The sequence below is a fragment of the Phycodurus eques genome, chromosome 19, assembly GCF_024500275.1.
Source record: "Phycodurus eques isolate BA_2022a chromosome 19, UOR_Pequ_1.1, whole genome shotgun sequence".
NCBI lineage: Eukaryota > Metazoa > Chordata > Actinopteri > Syngnathiformes > Syngnathidae > Phycodurus > Phycodurus eques.
Window position 1 is genome coordinate 4619504 of NC_084543.1, and position 21593 is coordinate 4641096.

Here is a 21593-nt window from a genome sequence, read left to right on the forward strand (position 1 = left end):
TATATCTTGTTTGGCTGTGGAAAAGTAATGCCTCACAGTTTTAATAAGGTCCTTGACAGTCCCATTAGTCTTGTGGGAGCTTGCAAAATATATATAACGCTTTGTTTTTTACCTGAAACTTAGCTTGTACCCTTCAGTGATTCAACGTTCTGATATATCTTGGGTCACCAAAGTCAAACTCAATGACCTGTCTTCATCTTTTCTTTATTTAGTTAACACTTCAGGCGTTCCTGCTTGTAAATGAAATAAAATGCCCCTATTTCCTTCTCTTTGCCTTCTTTAGTCTCTCGGCTCACCTTTTAATCTTGTCAGAACTCCGCCTCCCTATTTAATGACCCCCATCGTTGCACACATAACCCACAGGTAACATTCAACGTGGTCCGTAGGAAATGTTCATTCAGGAAGGAAATGTTCACTTGACACGAATAGTCAATTGCTGTTGCAGCCTTGACAATTAGTGCACTCTCCATTCTTCCTGCATGACATGCCATCATATGCTTTGTTTTTATGTCAGAAAAATATGAATGTCGAGAAAAGGGGGGAAAAGGGATTGGAGCGCAGTAAGCTCACATACTGCAGGCTATTAATCAGCATCCTTCTAAAAGGCCTTGGCTTGCCTTCACGTAACTGTATATGCGCACATAAACCACACACACACACACAATATTATTGAATGCACCAGTGTGAGAGTGTCAGACTACAAGGTGCCTAATTGGCTATTTGGCCGGGGAATCCATCATGCCGCCACGTGTTCCACAGGTTGCGAACGAGCTAGCGCTGCTAACCCGCTGTGAGCATGACACACGTGGTGCGGTGTGGGCTGTTTTGCAGCGGATCACAGGGTGAATAATTCATCTCGCGCTGCAGTAATTCCGCTGACGTATCTTGTAGTTTCTTAAAGCAGTGTTTACCAAACTTTATTGGGCACAGGCACCCGTTTTACCATGGGTATAATGATGATCACGTCTCAATTTACTTACGAATTGACTAACTCTGCTTCTTGAACTATAATTTATGTGGCCAAATCTCTTGATTATAAATCATATTCTTAATGTGGTTAATAGGTGTTCTGCTGCCAGCATGCCACACATCACTTCTGTAGCCAAAGCCCATTTGTGCACGCTTTGTACATCTTTAACTACTCACCTCTACAACACATTTTGACTTATTGTGCTCCTCAAACAAATAAATATATATACATTTTTAATGACATTTTCAAAGTAGTGTGGATGTAAAATCAGTTAATTTCAGAGTGAGAAGCTGGCACAAAGGGAGCAGACCACCAGGGCATAAAAGCAGGTAATTAGTCAGCAAAATTAGCCTTTAGTGTTTGAAGAGCAGCTGTTTGGAAGGTTTGGAGGTCAGAGCTGGAAAAAAAAAAAAAAAAACTCAAAAACATAGCAACATGAGTGGAATATTTGCAAAAGCTTCAGACGCTCTCTGATAAAACTATAACCTCTGTGTGTGTACTGTATATGTGTTTGTGTGTAGACCTCCACCGCGACGGTGAACATTGTGGTGACAGATGTTAATGACAACGACCCGCTGTTCGATCCATCATTGCCGGTGAACCTCACTGTCACCGAAAAGCAGGATCATGCATTCGTTGGACAGGTCAAGGTAGGAATTACCACACACACACACACACACACACACTTTCACTCACACACTTTGATTGTGATTGAATTTGATCTCACTTTCAAGGTAAACATGATAGATGTGAATCTAAAATGACAGAGTGGAGTCTAGAACCCACAAAAAATAAACATTGTTCCTAAATATAAGTAAAAAAAAAAATTAAAAAAAACAATTTCTAAATGATAAAATGCAAATGTATTGGATGTACAGGAAAAAAAAGTTAAATACAATTGAACTCTATTTAGGCAGTGATTCTTTTACCAGAGGGAGCCCGTGTACCACTAGAGGAACTCGTACTACGCTTTGAGAATCACGGGTCTAGAAAATATTGTATGCGGACACATTTTTTTTTTTTTTTAGACTGTGATGTTGCACATAAGTCATGCATGTCTCCTCCGCTCGCAAAAGGTCACCGCCATGACATGTAATTACAGAAGGCTCTCATCTGCATTTCAGTCGTCTTTCATGTCTCCTCCCGCACCAGAACTTCCACAGAGACTCTTAATTAAATTGAGCTGCCACCTTTTACAGCAGGGATGGGCGATCATCAACATAATTCTGTAAAACCTCTCTAACTTTCTAATTAGGCCCGTAAGTTATCTCGCTCTTATGTTAGTGTGGGGTTGCAGGTAATTTGAAGAGTGTGCTCTTCTGGACTCATAAATGCAGGGCTCATTTGGAGTATTACTGGAGTCATTTTTACCCTTTTATGACGATGAAATTTGGAAACGATTTGCTCCCATCCTACCTAAGAGCATTGTTGATATTTTCCCCCCAAGCTGTGTTCAGAGAACAGCAGTAATAATAAATAATAATAGTTAGAGTTGTCCCCAATCGGATCACATGATTGGATATCAGGTTGCCGATAATGCAATTATCAGAAGATTGCTATCGGATGATTTTATTTTATTTTATTAATATGAAAATGTCACAAAGCAATAAACATAAGATATTCCCATACGGAACAGCAATATATTATGTTTATATTACACAATGTGACTTTTTGAGGTCTTTAGTCTGGTTATTTTAGGAGAGACAGTAACAGCACTTAGTAGTGGGCGACCCGGAGAGGTGCGGCGTGAGATGCGGAAGCATTTTGCTTACACGGCCAACAGGGGGCAAGCCAAAAGACACTACAAACTACTGTATGTCTGCTAAGTCTGTTATAATAAATAGTGTGTCCAAACAGCTCGCTGAACAGCATCGTCAAAGAGTTGAAAGATTGACACGTTAGATAATTATATATATTTTTTTTAATGAATAGTATGTATTTGTTTGGTGTTCCGTGAGAATTTTGTCGTGTATAGTATGTAACTTACCTCAATAAAAGTTGGGAAACACTGCCTTAATGTATGAAAAAATATGATGCAACAGTCAAACAAATCTTTATTATGATGATGCGCATTTGTCGGATTGACTTTTTGGGACATTTTTATTTATGACATTTTCTCTGACGTTGTATTTGTTGGGATCGCTGATCAAACGCTTCTAGCAGGGTGGCATATGGCCTACTGGCATGCGTTAAATTGTGCAGGTGTATCTTATGTTGTGGCCACTTCGCATATAATGAGAAAACGTGGTTCGTTTTCAACCACATTAAGCGTACCTATTGAAAAGTCCAGTGAGTATGAGCTAAATCTTTGACCTTTCCTAAAGGTGACATTTCATTCTGATCAGTTTCCCAAGTATTTCCAGCTTCAACTTCCATCCTGGGAAATTCTCCAGAACTAAACAGACGGTGCTAAATCCCCAGAGCGTGCAAGATGTGCAAGGCGTGACTGCGGGCCTCATTCCAAACCAGGGTCGCCACCTGTAGTTATAAACATATTTTCCGGAAGAATGAGTGGACCTGACCTTGATGTGCTGATGCTGCTACAATACGGCAGAGAATAATGGGAGACAAAATAGTGAGAGCAAATTAAAAAAAACGTTGAGGTTGCCCATTCCTATTCCTATTCAAAGAAAGATAATTTACGCTCCTGTGCAGCATGACAACAAGTTCCACTAGTATCCTCTCTCAATTATAGAAAGATCAGTATACAAAAATGCAATATAACATCATCGAGAGCAGTTCAGAATCAATGTTTATCTAATAGCATGACAAAAACATTATAAAAAAGAAATAAAATACATCACTCTCACCAGAGATGCTAATAATTACAATGTGTATTCATGTGTGCAGATAGCTAAAGATGTTGTTAGTCAACGTTGGGTGTAACAGGTTTTACGCTGACCAACCAATCCAAGGACGAGAAACGGCTGATGTCATCGAGGGGCTGTGACGACGAATTTAAAATGTGATTGCTTATAGAAACAGTCCCATTGCTAATATAGTTTCAGTGACATCGGCCCTGGGCAGATTACATTGACATGGCAACACAAAGAGGCTGAAATCTAATTGGATAAAACATCTAACATCCACAAACAGAGACACCTTCATGGAACACATATTCAAATTTATGTTGTAAGTGTAGGTCAGTGCTTTTGATGGTGTTCAGACCAGCAGAGAAGGTCATGACCCCCAGCCATTGTAATTTTCCGTCCCCAAAAGAGCAGCTAAAGAAATAAATTAGTGTAATTAGTACTCAACAGCGGCCCTCGTTAGCTGGAATAAAAGATGGCCGCTCATTGACCCCTCGCGGCGTGCTGGCTCTCCTCCTGCGGCGTGATTATTTGCTCCCTGCAGCTATTGTCACTTCACTTCATCCACGTGTTGATTAAGATGCACATTTCTCTCAAAATTATTCACTTTGCAGATGTTTGAATACAAATGTTACTGAAGGAGAAGACATACGCGCAAGTTTCAGAACCAGACACAAGCTCGTCTGTATGCAGATTAGCGTAGTAAACACCTCCCGCGCTGTCGCAACACCTGTCTGCACGCGCTCATTTATTAGCGCGCTAATCGCTCAAATGTGACCGGCAAAATGTTTTATTGAACAAAGTACCAAGGGCTTTCGTTCATTGTTGCCTATGCGGATACGTACGGGCTGCCAGAGGCTGCTTGCTTGGGATTCTGTCACACAAGGAACGTTCAAGCTCACTTTTTTGTCAACAACTTTGGCAACAGACACATTAATCCTTTTGTGTTTGTGGCCTTTAACTGTGCGACGACGCAATTACGCCAGGAGACAATGCCGTGAGCGAGTGATGCGGCGCGGCGAATGGGATCTTAAATGGCTTTAATGCGGCACTGCAGGCAAGTAAGCCGAGAGTTTTATGGATGGTAATGCTTCCATATAAAAGATTGGACATCTGTCCCTATATAAATTCTTTACCGGGCAACATAACTGTCCGTATATCATTTTCTCTCATCGTTCTCTGGCCTTGCACTTTAGTGCCGTCACAAGACTGAATTATCGGTAAAAGTTGGAACTCTTGACAAAGTTGTTTCATGTTTCGGGAATCTTATTTTGGAATATACTGTATTTTGCCATGTCTATACGTTATCTTGATTTTAAACAGATTTAATTCTTAAAACAATCAAACAACCTTAAAACAATACCCAAGCTAAAAAGCTAGCAAAGAGCTTGCAAAATCCTCTCGGACCCCCCGCACCTCGGTCACCAGCTCTTCCAGCTCCTTCCCTCAGGTAGGCGCTACCGATCAACGCAAACTACAACTAGTAGCCATTCCAACAGCTTCTTCCCTCTTGCGATCAACTTCTTAAACACCTAACCTATAATTCCATGACAACAAGCTGGCAATTTTGTGACTTGAGTTCGTTGTCACATTTCTGTGGGGCCAATTATGTATTACTCGTGCACTCACTGTAGTTGTCTCGCCATGCTGCACTATTTGCATATACTGGCCACTCATGCCAGAGTAGCATCTGCTCCATTTGCACACTGATTGAGGAGTATCTGTAACATTTGCACAACCAACATTGTCCCAGATGATCGCACTACTCGTCACTTTAAACCGCATACACTCCTTGAAGTCTCAGCGTCCTTTGCACAATGGTCATTGGACCGGACTATTGCAATATTAGTCATTCGAACTGCTCTAAGTGCTCGAGGACTCTGCATCTTTTTGCACAATTGTTTTTTGTCAACGTCTTTATGTCTCCAAAGTGTTCTGTAAATTGACTCTCTGTTGTACTAGAGCGGCTCCAACTACCGGAGACAAATTCCTTGTGTGTTTTGGACATACTTGGCAAATAAAGATGATTCTGATTCTGATTCTGATAAGAAAAGATAATCCTTTAATGATATCCAGAGGGGAAATTCATTTCTACAGCAGCACACAGGACATCTCAGTGTTTAAAATACCCGTAACAATAAAAAAATAAAATGTATATTTATACCATGAAAGCAACAGTTGGTACAAAATAACAGCTTCAAAACAAATATTTGGATACTACACTGGCTTGCTAAATGAGGATAGCGAAAAAGCTGCTAGTTTAGTTGTCTCTAATGTTGGTGGACCAGGCAGGACACCTCTCATGATGTGTTAGATTTAATGTCGCTGCTAGCATTCCTGCTCAAGTTAAAATGGGAGTGAGCAGTGTTGAAACCGCTAGCAAGATTTGAAAGTAGCCTAACTCCACTAAAGCTCCTGAAGCCCAAGGTAAGTGAGGCTGCATGGAGGTGTGTTGCTGCAAGCACATTGCAAATGATCGAGACTTCTTCGTCACTCACACTTTCTGTCTCTGATTGTTTTGCTTTTATCTTCCCTCAACTGCAGTGGTTTCTTGCTAATAAAATTGGAGGCGCTAGATGGAGACAGTGAGATGAATTTTACTCATGTCCTACTGTCAAGTCATACTGACAGTTTTAACAAATATGACAAGAAGGGATTTGTTTTTTCGAAAATTGCAAACTTTATAAAAAAATACACTTTTGAACTTCAGATGGCCGCAAAGGTTTCACAATTTGTTCTCATTTTTGCTTTCAATTGAATTAAATTGTTTGCTTCAATCTCATGCGCAGTTGAAATCAGAACAGAAATAAAAATCTATTTGTGTTCAATACTTCCTCAAGCACTGCAACCTTATGACAGTGTCTTATCAAAGAGGGTGTAAAATAACATGCTTTTTCATTTCGCCGAATGTTTTAAATACAAACATCCACGCTGTTGTGTGAATATGTAATTAAGAGTTTTGGGGATCCCTTGGTCAAAAAAAGGCACCATAACAAAAGACAATCAGACACTTGGTTTCATCATTAGAACAATAATAATAACAAGGTGAGCCCTCATCGGACGGCATTAAAGGAAACCTCGCCTCGCAAATTGTCACCTTGTCGCGTGGGCTGCGAGGGATGACGTGGATGTGTAGCACTTTTCAGACGAAGAGGCCATTTGCGGGAATGACCGAAGCGTGACGGAAGGAAGGGAGACGCTGTGCTTCTGAAAATTGGTACCGCCGTCTCATTAAATTTAGACATTTGATGTTTGAACAATGGCCAGTGGTAATAAAGCGCTTTTGACACCCGTCGTCTGACTAAGAAAAGAAAATAATCAACAGAAAAAAAGAAAGACGGCCATTTTTCATTTGTCTAAGCCATAAGAGAAGAAAGAAGAAAAAAAATGTGTTCAACAAGAGACATCTGCCAAGGCTAAAACACTTGAACAGAAATCAATCAGTTAATGGTATCATAAAATACTGTATATGTAAGGTTCTTAACATTAAATGGAATTGCCTGTGTTTATTTGAAATAATGTTCTATCTTTATCAGAACCGGCTTGAATTTGTTTTGAGATTAAGGTTTCTAGGCCAGCATAAACACTTTGTTTTCAATTTGACAGAAATGCTATTTTATAACAATAATCATAATAATATTTAATATAATAATAATAATAATAATCATGCCCGGTTAAAACTTTAAAAGCAAAAAGGTTCCTCAGCAAATGGTCCCATCTAATATAAAGCACAAAAAAAAAAAAAAAAATGGGGGTGGGCATGGTGCTCTTACTCACGTCCCTCCCATTACTTCAACAGCTTTATAAATGGTTGAAACACTTTCTACATTTTTTATGACGCCATCTTTGCAGCTCCTTCTTAATGGCAGATGTATAAGTTGACTTCACCCTGTCACCGGACTGAATCTGTGGACGCTCTGTACACTAGGCCACCGATCCAGATCTGGGGGCGAGCGGTCAGGTTCACTACCGAATCGTCAACCATCAGAAGCTTTTCTCCATCAACGCCACGGGAGCCATCAGAACCATGCTGCAACTGGACAGAGAGGTATACATTCATGTCGAATTGTGTCACCTGTGGTACAGAATGTGTGTGTGATATTTGAAAATCTCACACCCAAGGCCAAGGGTGACTACTTTCTGATCGTGGAGGCCTGGGACGGCGCCGTGGACCCGCGGCGGTCCAGACTGACGTTGTCGGTCACGGTTCTGGACGTGGACGACAACAGCCCCGTGTTCAGCCAGCAAACGTACAACGTCAACTTGCCGGAGAACAGCCCCAAAGGCACTGTGATACTCAGGCTGCACGTGAGTGGACCAATGACACGTCACAATCGGTAGTTATGGGTTCAATCAGCAGATACTGACCACTGATGGTAGCGATTTCCAAAGCAGTGGACCCTCGCATTCTCGCAGTTCGGATATATTTCTTCATTTTTCCCCTCTTTTTTTTCCAATTTTTTTCTTTTCTTTTTATTTTTTCCTTTTTGGGGGGAGAATCAACCCTGGAACCGCTTCGTGACAGTTTATCCCCACGTAATAAAAAAAATGTTTGGTTTAAAAAAAAAACATATTTTTGTAATTTGACAAAAAGAAATGTCCAAACCCTATATCCCCTATTCCCTGCAAGACCATGATTCCTCGCTGTATTTCAAATAGCTCATAATTTCGGCCTGGGTACCAGCCACTCGCCGATTTTTACTTTTAACAGCAGGTCTCGGTTCCTCACTTATTTTTCCTCTCATTCTTTTTCCCACTTCAGGCGATCGACGCAGATCTCGGCTCCAACCTCACTTATCGCATCAGAACCGCCGGCTCCAGTGAGGAGATCCTTCGTCTTTTTCGCGTCGACCCAATCACAGGAGAGTTGTCCGTGCAGAAAGTTCTGGACTTTGAGGCCTTGAGCCCCTCGAATTCCACATACACGTTCACCGTGGAGGCTCTGGACACAGAAGGGAGCATGCCTCCAGGCCTAGCCTCCATTACTGTCACCATCACGGTGCGTTTGTGTGCTCGTGTTCCGGGTCCAAACGGTGAATACTAAATATTGAGGTAACCTTGTAGTTGCCTTTATACCTTCACCTTTAAACAGCATGTAAATATATTAAGGGCCATACAAATGTTTTTAACATCTATTTTTGTAATCAGGATTATGCTAAGTAACGTGTGTTGATGAAGGGTTATTAGTGGCCAAGGTAGAGCTCATTAAGTGGAGGCCAAACTGCAGTTTTTGCTGTTATTTGATATTGGCTTTGGCGGAGATATGAACTTCTGTCAGCACACTAAACAAAAGTCATGGAACTTAATGAATTTTTTATTTGTATTTTAAATAGTAAAAAAAAACAAAAAAAAAAAACATGCCATCTGCAGTGGAAATGTCTGTATGAACTCCCACTCTCTTCTAGTCATCATGTATGTTGTTTTCGTTATTTTTATGTTATGACTGATTTCTCAATTTATTTATGTTCTTCTGTTGAATAGTTTTTTTTTTTTTTTACTTTTTATTACTTCTACCACCTCAGCAGCTCGTCTTGTGTAGGCCTACACAAATCTCAAAACTTAAACATTTAATCCGTTTTTTACCTTCTTTTATATGGATGGTTTTAATGGACTACATTGAGAAAACTGATCAAAAGTACTTCGGCCCTGTCCTCCACTCACCATTTAGTGCACACTTCTCATATATTTAGTTTTGTCCGTACTCTTCTACTTTATTTTAACATACCGTACGTTCTTTCAAGAGAACAAAGAAAAAAAAATAAAATAAATAAAAACAAAGATGAACCTATTTAGATTGAGATTTTCGCCACTTGTGCAGTCATTTTATAATAACTAAAAAAAACACATTAGCAGCACTAATGTTGTGTCGTGTCCATTTCTCGGCAGGACGTGAATGACTTTGCTCCAGTCTTCAGCCAGCCAATGTACCGCGGCATGGTCGCCCCGAACGCCGTCAAGGGGACCATTGTAACCACGGTGATGGCCAATGACTCTGACCCCGTGGTGAGTGTCTCTTGCTTGCTGTTAGTCACGTGCAAGGGAATGATGGAAGAAAATGACGGATATTATCTTTCCAATGCGTTCCTCTTTTTCTCCTGTTTAATCTGGCTCCCAGGATTTAATTCTTTAAGATTAAATGCAAAAGTGATGTATTGTACTCAGTAAAATACAACTGAACTGTACTTAAAAAATCTACTGTGCTTTAAAAGAACCACACACACACACACACAGTTTAAACTTCGTTCTCGTACATTTGATTGTATTTCATGTCTTAAATGTGGTAAATTGTACCACAGTTTGAGAATTACTGCACTAGATGGCTTTGTTGTGGGCTGTCAGATAGTTATACGCCATAATCTCACGTTTAATTTGTTGTTGAATGTTCCAACTAGGCTCCCAGCGCTGTGTGAAAGTGCCTTGAAAAGCATCTGCTGCCTCACATCACATTTGATTTAAATGCGGCTCAGATAGTAAGAGCTCTCAAAAATAGTAAGGAAATTATGCATCTGAAAAATTTGCAATTGAATTGTATCATAAATCGCTCATAAATATTAATGACAGAAAAGCAGAAGTAGCTCGCTCAAGATCCATGCCATTATTGCAAAAGAATATGAGGAAAAGTAAAAAGTTATGCTGTAATATTAGAGGAATTAAGTTGTAACCTTACATTATATTCTTGCAACGAAATGAGAAAAAGTTTCAATGTTTCCAAAACGTGTGGTATTCTTCGAATTAATAATCCTGGAACAACCTGAAGTTGTGATGTTATTCAATGGAATTGAAGTTGCAGTGAATGTCATAATCCTCACAAAACCTTATCAACATGACTTTTTATGCAGTATTTATTTTCCTTGTTCAGCGTGGCGCTGTTGGTCCGTCGTACCTGATCATATCCTCAATCTCCACGTGCGATCTCGACACTAGGGCGTCATTGGCCCTTAAGCCGATTTCAGGGTGCAATCTTCCTTTGAGTCATACGCTTGCTGTCAGCCTCCGTGAGCTGCATTGATTCAGGTTTTAGCGTCAATCTGTTCCATACCTCCAAAAAGTAACAATATTCTGTCGGCTAGACGCAATAAAGCCGCACCCCTGCGCTTCAACAAGCAAGTGGACGGTACCCTTACCGCTCCCTGATACATATATATGTAGCTGTTTATGTCATTTACACCCTCCAGCCCTTCAATTTAGTTCTCAACTTCCGCTGACTCAGCACACTTTCATTGCAGCTTATGACAAGTGAAGATGGGACGTTGTCTTAAACATAAATAAAAACAGATATTTTTTGAATATTAAAGATATTTAATATTCAAACTGACAAACTTTGTTTTTAGCAAATAATCATTAACTTAGAATTTTATGGCTGCAACACGTTCCAAAAAAAGCTTGGACAGGGTCATGTTTACCACTGTGTTACATCACCTTTTCTTTTAACAACATTCAATAAACGTTCTGGAACTGAGGACACTAATTGTTGAAGCTTTGTAGATGGAATTCTTTCCCATTCTTGCTTGATGTACAGCTTCAGCTGTTCATATTTTACGCTTCATAATGTGTCACACATTTTCAATGGGAGACAAATCTGGACTGCAGGCAGGCCAGTCTGGTACCCGTACTCTTTGACTACGAAGCCATGCTGTTGTAACACGTGCAGAATGTAGTTTGGCATTGTCTTGCTGAAATAAACAGGGATGTCCATGAAAAAGACGTTGCTTGGATGGCAGCGTATGTTTCTCCAAAACCTGTATGTACCTTTCAGCATTAATGGTGCCTTCACAAATGTGTAAGTTACCCATGCCATTGGCACTAACACAGCCCCATACCATGGGGTATGGTGGTATTGAACTTAACTCATTTTACAACAAGCAGCAGTTTGGCACGCAATCGGTGAAGCGACACATGTAAACAGACAATAGAACACAAGCATATTTTCTTCATCTTCTGTGGAAAAAAACACTAATTTTACTGCAGCTTACTGAGCTTGGTTGTGATAGTCTCCATGTTTATCTGTAATGCACTAATTTCACTTTATTTCATTTCATTATGTAGGAAAAAAATATAATTTTAAACAGGCCCACCACAAAATTTGGGGGCAACCTTCTGTTTCCCAGTCAGTGAAAATCCAACAAATTGTTTTAGCGACCAGCCTAAAAAAAATCTAATTTCATTACTAGAGCAATAACAATAACATTGAGATAAGCACTGTTTCTTGTCTCCATAGGGAACGCCAGCTGGTCTGGTGCGCTATAAGGTGGATCATGCGGCCTATTCATATTCTGCCAGTATATTTGAGGTGGAGGAATACACTGGAAATGTTGTCACAAGAGTGAACCTCAATGAGGAGCCCAACCTCAAATTCAGTGTGAGTATGACAAACATTCAAGAATCCAATGCACTTTACGGTATTTTCTGAAAGAGAGACCAGACTTCACTTCAATATTATATTATTTTTTTTGCCCAAGTTAAACATACCTTTAATCCTCACACTGGTATATACTGTAACATTGTAGTTTTTCCACATTTGTACATTGTTGTGTTTTCATATCTCAACCCACTGTTGTGCTGCAGTTTATCAGATTCAAAATAGCCTTTTCCCAACTGTCTGTCTGCAAGTTCATCTTTTCACTGGGCTTTAATTAACGCAACACAGATTCCAGATTCTCTAAAGACCTTCAGTTTTATCTCAGCTCTTACAAAACGAACCAACCGCTGAAAAATTGTGCAATGATTGGTTATAATGCCACCCGAGGTCAGAAACACAGTCCCACGAGATGAAGGACGTATTTCTTAGTTTCAACCACCAAACTGTATTTAAAAACTCCTTCTAAACAAATATTTGCTCTCAAACAAATGGCCTTTATTTTTCAGCATCTTTTACTTGCTTTGCAAAAATCAACTTTTCGCATGATCATTTTTGAAACGTAGATTATCTAGTGTTCTGACTTTGTGTGTGTTCGTCAGCTGGTTGTGGTGGCGTACGATGACGGCGAACCCGTGAAGGAGAACACCACGCTGGTGGAGATCACCGTCCTTCAGCCCTCCATCATTCCCATCTTTACTCAGGAGGAATACAGGTGCGCTAGCGTTCAAGTGTTGAACGATTTAAGATTTTTAGTCAACTACAATGTGATGAAAGTCAAGTCAAAGTAATCAATGACTTCATAATTTTCTTTTATTTATACAATATATTATACAATATTTTAAGAGTAGCCGCCATTGGAAGAGCCGACGCTAGGCAGGCTAGCCGCTATTTTCATCCACAAATCGGTGGTTATAAATCAGCTGTAATTTGGCGGATTGGAATAAGAGATGCCGAAAATGTTATTAGCGGTTAGTTGACTCAAAATTCCAAACGTGGATGTGGAGTAGTAAAGTCGACTTGTTGACTTGTCGACTAAGCCGTTCAACCCCTAGTACAGTCCAGTCCATCTGTTGATGATGACGTTCGTCGTCATTCACAAAGCGGAAAGTCGCCCGCTAACCAACATCCGGACAAATATGCACGCGCGCCACAATTATTTTCACTTTTACGAGAGGAACATATTTCTCCTTTTGCCGTTTGAGTCATGATTTAATTACATCCACCCGTCAAGCTAAATTGGATGGAAGTGCAAATAAAAAGAGGTTGTAACACTCAACAGAAGTTCTAATGCTCACCACAAATTTAGTTTTCTCAAAATCCCGCAGAACACATAGCACAATGTCTATGTACGTTTGTTAAACACGTCTGTTCAAATACCAGTATGCACACGTACATACTCTATTTGTGTGTCTTGTGCTTTAAATGCATCACAACCACCCTCGTTCCAGAGTTGTTGTTTTTTTCCCCAACAATGAAGTGAAAGTGTGCGATCTCAGACAATTTCCTCCTCAGAGCATTCCATCCTCACGTCTAACATATCTTGACACTGCTTTCTTTTTCAATTATATGACAGCCTCTCATTTCCCGCTGTTTCCCGTCGCCTCTGCTCCTCAGAATGAGGCTGCAGCGAATTCATTGATCTGGCTTCTTGTCAGAAGCACTACCTTATATAATAATGAAGAAATCTCCTTTAGATGGCTGTGTACGTTTTCTCACTTTTAAGGAAATGGAGTTTAATTTCTTCTGCCTTGAGTCAGAGAGAAATGTTTATGACTTTATTTCCTATGTTGTTTCATACAATTGAGCTGCCGTCGCTGCGAGGTGCTGTGGCACATTTAGTTTGCTGTGCGAGATAGTTTGTCCTGTTGTAATTTGATCCAAAATTATTATTTATTAATTACAAATGTATCTGTTGTATAGTGAAAGCCTAAAAATGAAATGCTCTTCCATTAGATGACATACAATAAACCTGTGTATCCACCTGTTGCCATTCATACAACAAAATAAGTTATGGCTCCCTGCAAGTATATCAGCTTTGCCTTCAATTAAACAGACTCAGACTTCACAGTGAGTAGGTCAATTTGTGAGTAAATTGAGAGGATTATTGTTTCAGTATTCATTTTAATACTGTGACTTTTGACACAAAACACTGGTTCAGAGTGACTACATGCATATTAGACACAAGTAAAGTCATTGAAATGTCACTGTCAATATATTATCAATACTGTTTGACTCTCAGGTAAAGGAGGGTGAAGCTCATCTATTTTTAGGAAAATGCTGAGAGGCGATATAGAAAGAGAGAGAGAGAAAGGGGCGATGCCATGCAGCCATATTATGCAGCTGTCATGAATATGGAGCATATCTCCCAGCTAAAAGCATGTGCCTGCCTGTTTATGTGAGACTCTTCCAATGGCGGCTACTCTTTTTGAACCTATATATGATCCTTTTATTTCTTTTTTCAGTCAATGCGTGTATCTACCGTGTGTGTGTGTGTGTGTGTGTGTGTGTGTGTGTGTGTGTGCGCGTGTGTGTGACTGTGACTGCTCACACAATTTGAATTATGTAGTCCGGTATTATTGAACAGAGGCTTACCTTTGCACCATTGTGGTTTTAAGGGCTTTACTAATGCCGCCTAATGAATTTTTATGGTTTCAAGCGGCAGTCGCCGAGCCATGGGCAAGGCTGAATACGTTATATAGATTTTCTATGCTGAACAGGAGAACCGCAATGAATGGGAGAGTAGTTGTGCACAATGTGTCATCTCCGATTTCTCCGATGAATAATTGCAATTGTTTGATGGTGCTGCTCTCCTATTCCTACATGAGAGATTGTAAAACGGATTGATGATCAAATATGGATAGATGGAATATAAAAAAAAAAAGATGGATCAATGGTATAGGTGCATTAATTAATCAATTAATTGACAACTAATTGATTATCAAATTAATCGACAACTATTTATTTTATTTATATTACCAATTCACCGATGAATCACAAGCATAATTGACAAAGCAATCGTTATATATAATAATAATAATAGTAATAATCGTTAGCTGCAGCCCTAATTGAAAGATTAAGGACAGATTTAAGAATGCTTGTTGGATCAAGGATGGATGGGTGAAGGGTAGATGGATGGATAGCATCTTGATGGTAGGATGGCTCAAAGAGGGAGTAATTTTCTGTTATGCTACAATTTCAAGAATTGACAAGCTAAAACCATTTTTTTGCACCGTGTATGTGATATGTGATTGCCTCAGGCTGAATAGAAGACTTTTTAGATTAGATTCTGTCCTGCATTGTTAAACATTGTTCGAGGTTGAGGCGCTGACTTTAGTACTATTTCAGCTAAAGTTACGTTTCAGAGAGATAGATACGTTTTACACGCTGCCCCCCTTTACCTCATATGAATGAATATGAACAACTTCATATTCACCACACTGGAAAATAATAGTGCTCAATCACCAATTATAGCAGTGCTTTTATTCATGCTAAAATATGATCCTACTCACAACAAAATACAGACACCCCCCAAAAAAGGTTTATAATTGCCTAGAGATGAAACTTGATGACACCAAAGCACTACTTTTATCTTAGCAAGAGCTTTGGCCTGTGTAATAGAAGTTCCTCACCTCATTTTAACATAGTTCCTTGGCACCAAAATGCCAAATGGTGGTGACAAAGCCCTGTCTAATATGGAAGCAGTGCTTTGGCGCCATCTTTTGGTATCTTAGGACATTTTAGAAAGGCTACCTAAACAGCAAAAAGGGGAGTTTTTCAGCAAATAAAGGACAATAGGTTGAAAAATTAATGTGCAATTCATGAGTAGTGAATCAAATAGGCAAGGGAACACTATTCTACATTTTGTATTGACATACTGTATAGCACTCAATATATATATATATATATATATATATATATATATATATATATATATATATATATATATATATTTTTTTTTTTTTTTTTTTTAAATGCTCAGTGAAGTCTATTCACCATTTGGCCTACATCTGTTTCAGAGGATCCCAAGTCACACCTCTCCAGCCCAAGCATGCTCTCAGCTCTCGATTTGTCATGCTTACTCTAGGCGCGTCCTTGCACCTGCTCCATCAGTATGCAATCCACACCACGCACACATGAATAGTTAACAGCGCCCAGTGTGGGGATTAAGTGACCAGAAAGAAATAAAATTACACCTTTGAAAGATTATTTAAAACAACAGCGAGCACGTGTGCGTGGGTGTGTTTGCGTGGGTGTGCTATTTGGGCTAACGTGTGTGTGCGGAGAAGCAGGTTTCCTCTCGTGCTGTCACAATGCCCCCACAACCTGTTACGGGCTTAATGAATCTAATTATCACACGGTTGCAAGAGTTAAGAGCCAAATCACCTCTAAACATCAAAGCTTTGTGACTCATGGGGAGAAGTGGTGTGATCACACGCGGCAATATGTCGCTTTGTCTTGCGCCATTACGGAGATGGAGATAACGCGCTAATTCATGCCAAGAGAATTGGGATAAATCTGGCCTCGTTGCGCTGATTCGCGCCGCGCGTTCTGTTCAGGAATCTCTAGCGCTAGCGAACCCGCAGCTGTCAGTTGTACATTGAGCGATGCCTCTATTATTTCTGGCAAATTGATCCGGCGTTAATTCATTGCAACTCCACAGGCACAATCCTTAATCTTGCTCTTGGAACTGAGAGAATGGTTCAGTTTGCAGCAAAGACACACACATACACACACAAGTGGGTTCTAAAGGTAATCTGTTCTATCTGATTCAACTAATTAAGGAAAAAGTGTTAAGTTGGATAACAATCTGAAACTCTTTAATGACCCAGTGATCTCATTTAGATGATTTTTTTTTTTTTCTGTGTGACTTCGCTTTCGAACAAAAACAAGAAAAAAGTCTGCAGTCTTTGCTACAGCTTTACGATCTTAGTCTTGAATTCCAACGCACTGCAAGAGTTAATGGGATGCCCTGTACATTCGGGGCGTTACTGCTCCAATCGTGTCCTGGAGGTGTCAGTAGAGTGTGTTTTAAAATGTTACCTGTACCTGTGGTCAAAAAGCGAAGCGTGGAGAGTCTTTGTCGCTGAAATACACGTGTACACAATCAATGGGGTGATCTTTGCTAACAGCGTTTCAAATATCCACACGCTCTCCTGTCCCTTTTTTAATATTATATCATAGCTACAGCAGGTGGGGGCGCTTCTTCCATGTCAATTGCGGCATGTTGTTTGTGGTTGAATGACAAATTCTACAGTAGTTTAGTGGCGCCTCAATATTTTATTTCCCGATAAGAACACCAGGGTTTGCAGCTTATGGGGCGACGTGCGCGAGGGTCAATCGCCTGTTGTGTGGGTGTGAGTCGCCAACTGTGATTTGTTCACGGTATCCAGTTGAGTCGTGACCGGCCGTGCCCCTCAGTCTGTGGCAGGCTTAAGTGATTCAGAATGTTAAATATTCTGAAAACTAACCAAAGAAACAAGTATACATGCACAAGCCATTCAGTATGTCAAGCTCAGAGTGGTTTATGGAAGTACTGGTGGATCAAACATCCCAAAATAACATCTTTCTAGTCAACACCCTGAGAGAAAACACTGCTTGGGCAACGTTGAGGACTGATATTTAGAAGTGTTTGTCATTGTCTCTAAACGTCTCTGTGATGTGACATGTTTTTTAAAGGCATGTGGGACGACCGTGAACAGACTCTTTAACGTAACTGGTGCCAAAGTGGGAGACTTAAAAGGGACCCTGAGATTGAACGTCAGTCAAGCAGGAGCGAACCCATGAGCGAGGACACTACAATCGAGATTCAACAGTGCAAATGAGTGTAGCAAAAAGAACAGATAGACATGCACGCAGGATAATTAAAGCGACAGACGCTCAAACTACCTGTCAGACTGAAGTGAGGTAAAGCCTCACTTCAGTCTGAAGAGCGAGGTAAAGCCTCTATGGATGGACAAGGAGATAGCCACAGTCAACAGGACAGGCAGGCAGATTGACTAAATGCACCACTTGTTTCTGAACAAGAACACATTGTGTACGCTCTTCTGTACAAATCATTTTTAGCTTCGGAATTTCAATCAAAACTGAACTTTAGTCTCTTTGTAAAGGCAGAATGACACCCCATCCACATACCTGACCTAGCTGAAGTCACACAGAAACCATTTGAAGGCTAAAGGTAAACGGACCCTATACTTAAAAGGACACATGGTTATTGAAAAACTATCAAAACCAAAATGTCAGGACGCAAGATTCTTCTGGTCCCCTGCTGGTCTCATCAAGAAGGTTAGAGAACCCCCACTGACTCTGACCCATGTCCCCTCCCGCATTGGCCGCTACATGTTCTGACTTTCTATTCCTCACAGTTTGCCTGATGAAAGTGCTCATAATCTGTGGACGTTCTGCAGTATTAGTAGCTGTGCGGTTTGTTTTTTTCTTTTTGATTGTGGACACCAGGTCACTGAAAGCTTGGCAACAAGCCTGATTGCAATCTGACCCCAATAACTGATGCGCTGTTGAAGCTCAGCTGTCAAGTGTCTACTAAAAATTGGGGACAAAGGACAATGAATGCTGACAAAGATTGATGAAGTGGAGTGGTGAGACAAAGAGCTTTTGATTAAAGATAACAAGGAATAGAATCTTCTTGAGGCTTCTCCTCACAGAGAAGTTTGTCAAATGGGAATAATAAGCATTGAAAGAGGTGATTATCACAGGATTAAGCTACTTTTGCGGAATCACCTCTTTTCATTGTATTGTTGAAAACTTTTAGTCCCGCTCAAGTTTGCTCTGTATTTCGACAGTGCCTCCAACTAAGGTTCAGGGTGACTCTTAAGCCGTTTGATAGTCGTCTTTGGCAATTACAGCAGTGCCATCAAGGGCAAGGTGGCGGCATGCCGAGGCGGAAGACAAAGGTTGAGGCGCTGACTGCTTGACAGAAAGGCAAGAAAAGAGAGTCGCTTTGAGAACCCGAGAAGGGTGATTGACAAACAAAAATGAAGATGTGTCGTGCAGATGTGGTGGAGTGGCGAAAGGTACGATACGGCAAGACAGGAAAGTTCTACAGAGTACAAATGGCCTCTTTGGTGCTACTAATGGCAGACTACTCCCGGAGGGATTTGATTCAAATGAAGCATCACTGGATAGGAGCTATTGGTCAAAACATTTAGAATACTTGTCAACAAATACGAGGTGTGTCAGACGAATTCCAGGATTGTTGTCAGAAGAGATATACTGTACTGTATTTCAGTAGAAACTACAAGTTTGCCCTTTTGAAGTCATTGCCCTGGTTGATCCTCTGGCCCACATCAATGGGGAAAACTTGTGGCTTAGGAAACAAACAAACAAAAACTTGGGCTTCAAAAATATACAATATCTTTGTACTAACCAATGGCATAGTATTAGAGAACAAACTAATGAAATAGCATTTGCAGTCTTGTCAATATATATCTTGTAGGACTTTGGAGCCAAACCGAAGCATTTGGAGATCATTTAGAATGTTTCCCCTACTCCAGCATTGAAAACAAACTCTCTGTCCACTTCACATGGACTAAGAGTGGAGTTACTTCTCACATCACACTTAAATTATATTGTAATGTACTAAGTTTTAATTTACATAGTCTGCCATTTGGGAACCCGACAAAAGTAAAGGTTGCTCCGAAGAGATCTCTGTGTCTTCAGTATGGATGTAAATGAAGAAGTAGAAGAGAGAAAGAGAGAGAACCGTGAAGAGCAACATAAAGAATGATGACAACAGGGAAATATGATGGATCATAAGGAAAGGATGTGAGGAAGAGACGAGCTCGTATGCGAACAACATAATGAGTGAGACAAAACGAAGTGGTGGCGGCAATAAAGAAGACATCCAGAGAGAGCCGGTTTATCATTGCCGACATCTATCAACACCCTCATTATTCTGTCTTTGTTACCCACACATCCTACATACGCAGTGAGGGCATGTACACCATAATGTGAAGACAAAAAAACAAACGTGGGATCTCCAAATTCACCTGTCATGTTTCAATTTTCATCAGCGTGCCGGTGTTATCAGTATAAACCCAGCTTGGTCCGGTTCGTTCGTGGGGTCCGTCTGGCGTCAACGCCACTCATGGGCAAGAAGTCTTTGTTGTGCGTCTGTGTGCATGCCGCTAACGTGACACCATGCTGGCTTTAAATCTTCCCAGTGGCCTCAGCTCATGTCAATTAGAGGCTGCTCCTGCTGCTGCTGAAGAAGGAATAGAGGCGTCGATAACTACTGTAATACAAGTCTGTCGGATTGAAGAAGCGTTGGAATGCAGTTAAATCAAAATTGGGATGATTGGAAAAAATGTTTTACAGACAAATTCCAGGGCTGGAAGAGCAAGTCCACAAAGGAACTTCATTTTTGGTAAAAAAAAAAAAAAAATCACATTAAAGTTTCATATCCTGATTGGATTAGCGCCATCTACTTTTCACAGTGTTAGAACAAAGCAGCTGTTCCTCAACTCGATGAACAGTTGAGAGATTTTCAGATGGTTGCTTCACTTTATTTATCATCAGACAGACGTGTGCCGTCATCTATGCTGTTAAAACTAAATACAAATGAAAAACTTACCAACTGAGATCAGGACAAAATACAGTAAAGCATAAAACTTTATAATCACAAAGAAAATGACCTCATTCCGTTTGCCAAGGTAATCTAAGACTCAAGACCTCAGCTCCGTATCGTCAGTTCTGTAGTTTTGATCTGTCCTGGACATTGTTTTACCATTCCAAAATCTCAATCTCTCGGGCTCTTAGCCATTCTATGTGATATTGTCTTAAAAAAGCTTTGTGACATGGCAATGACTACTTGTGTCGTATATAGAGATTAACCTAAAAGCACGTCATTTACGCCCCCCTCAAATTTTGCCATGTTATTTACACACAAAGTAGTGTATGTTGAACTTTTGTAGTAAGTAATTTGCCAATGTCACATTGAGTCTAATTGGACTGTTCTATTTTCTTATTTCTCTCTTGACATTTGAGAGTGTGTGCGCCAATTCGTTGTACAAACGCTATTTTTGCATTACGGCAGCCACATTCTGTCTGACATTTATCCACTGACATATGAATTTATTATCGAACAACAATTAGTCGTAATTTGCTGAAACACACTGAAGATAAAATGTTTTTTCCCCCCCTCCATTCACCCGTAGGATTCCGTTTTGTTAGAGCGCTCACACTTCTGCTGTCTCCTCGCTGCCACACTTATCAACATTTCGGTGAGCGGAGGGGTCTTTGAACTGCTTTGGCACAGATTTGTTCAATACCTGTAAAACAATTATTGTTTCCCACTCACTATTTCTCAACGTTGTTTTTTTTCAACAACTTTTGAAAGTTCCTCAGTGTATTTTTTCCCCTGTTAGTTGTTCGTAAATGTATAAAGGCCTCTGCAAGACCTTTATTTTATTGAGTGCAGATCAGGTGGCAAATGTTCTCA

The 21593-nt window shown here is 40.2% G+C and overlaps 1 protein-coding gene across 1 annotated transcript in view; it reads left to right on the plus strand.

The window, feature by feature from the left end:
* Window positions 1–21593, plus strand: part of LOC133417870 (protocadherin-15-like) — a 101238-nt gene that overhangs the window by 53892 nt on the left and 25753 nt on the right. The window contains exons 20-26 of the mRNA XM_061706061.1: window positions 1492–1620; window positions 7709–7828; window positions 7903–8088; window positions 8543–8779; window positions 9667–9783; window positions 11999–12139; window positions 12739–12851. Coding sequence (XP_061562045.1) covers window positions 1492–1620; window positions 7709–7828; window positions 7903–8088; window positions 8543–8779; window positions 9667–9783; window positions 11999–12139; window positions 12739–12851 — 1043 coding nt within the window. The remainder of the gene's footprint in view (window positions 1–1491; window positions 1621–7708; window positions 7829–7902; window positions 8089–8542; window positions 8780–9666; window positions 9784–11998; window positions 12140–12738; window positions 12852–21593) is intronic.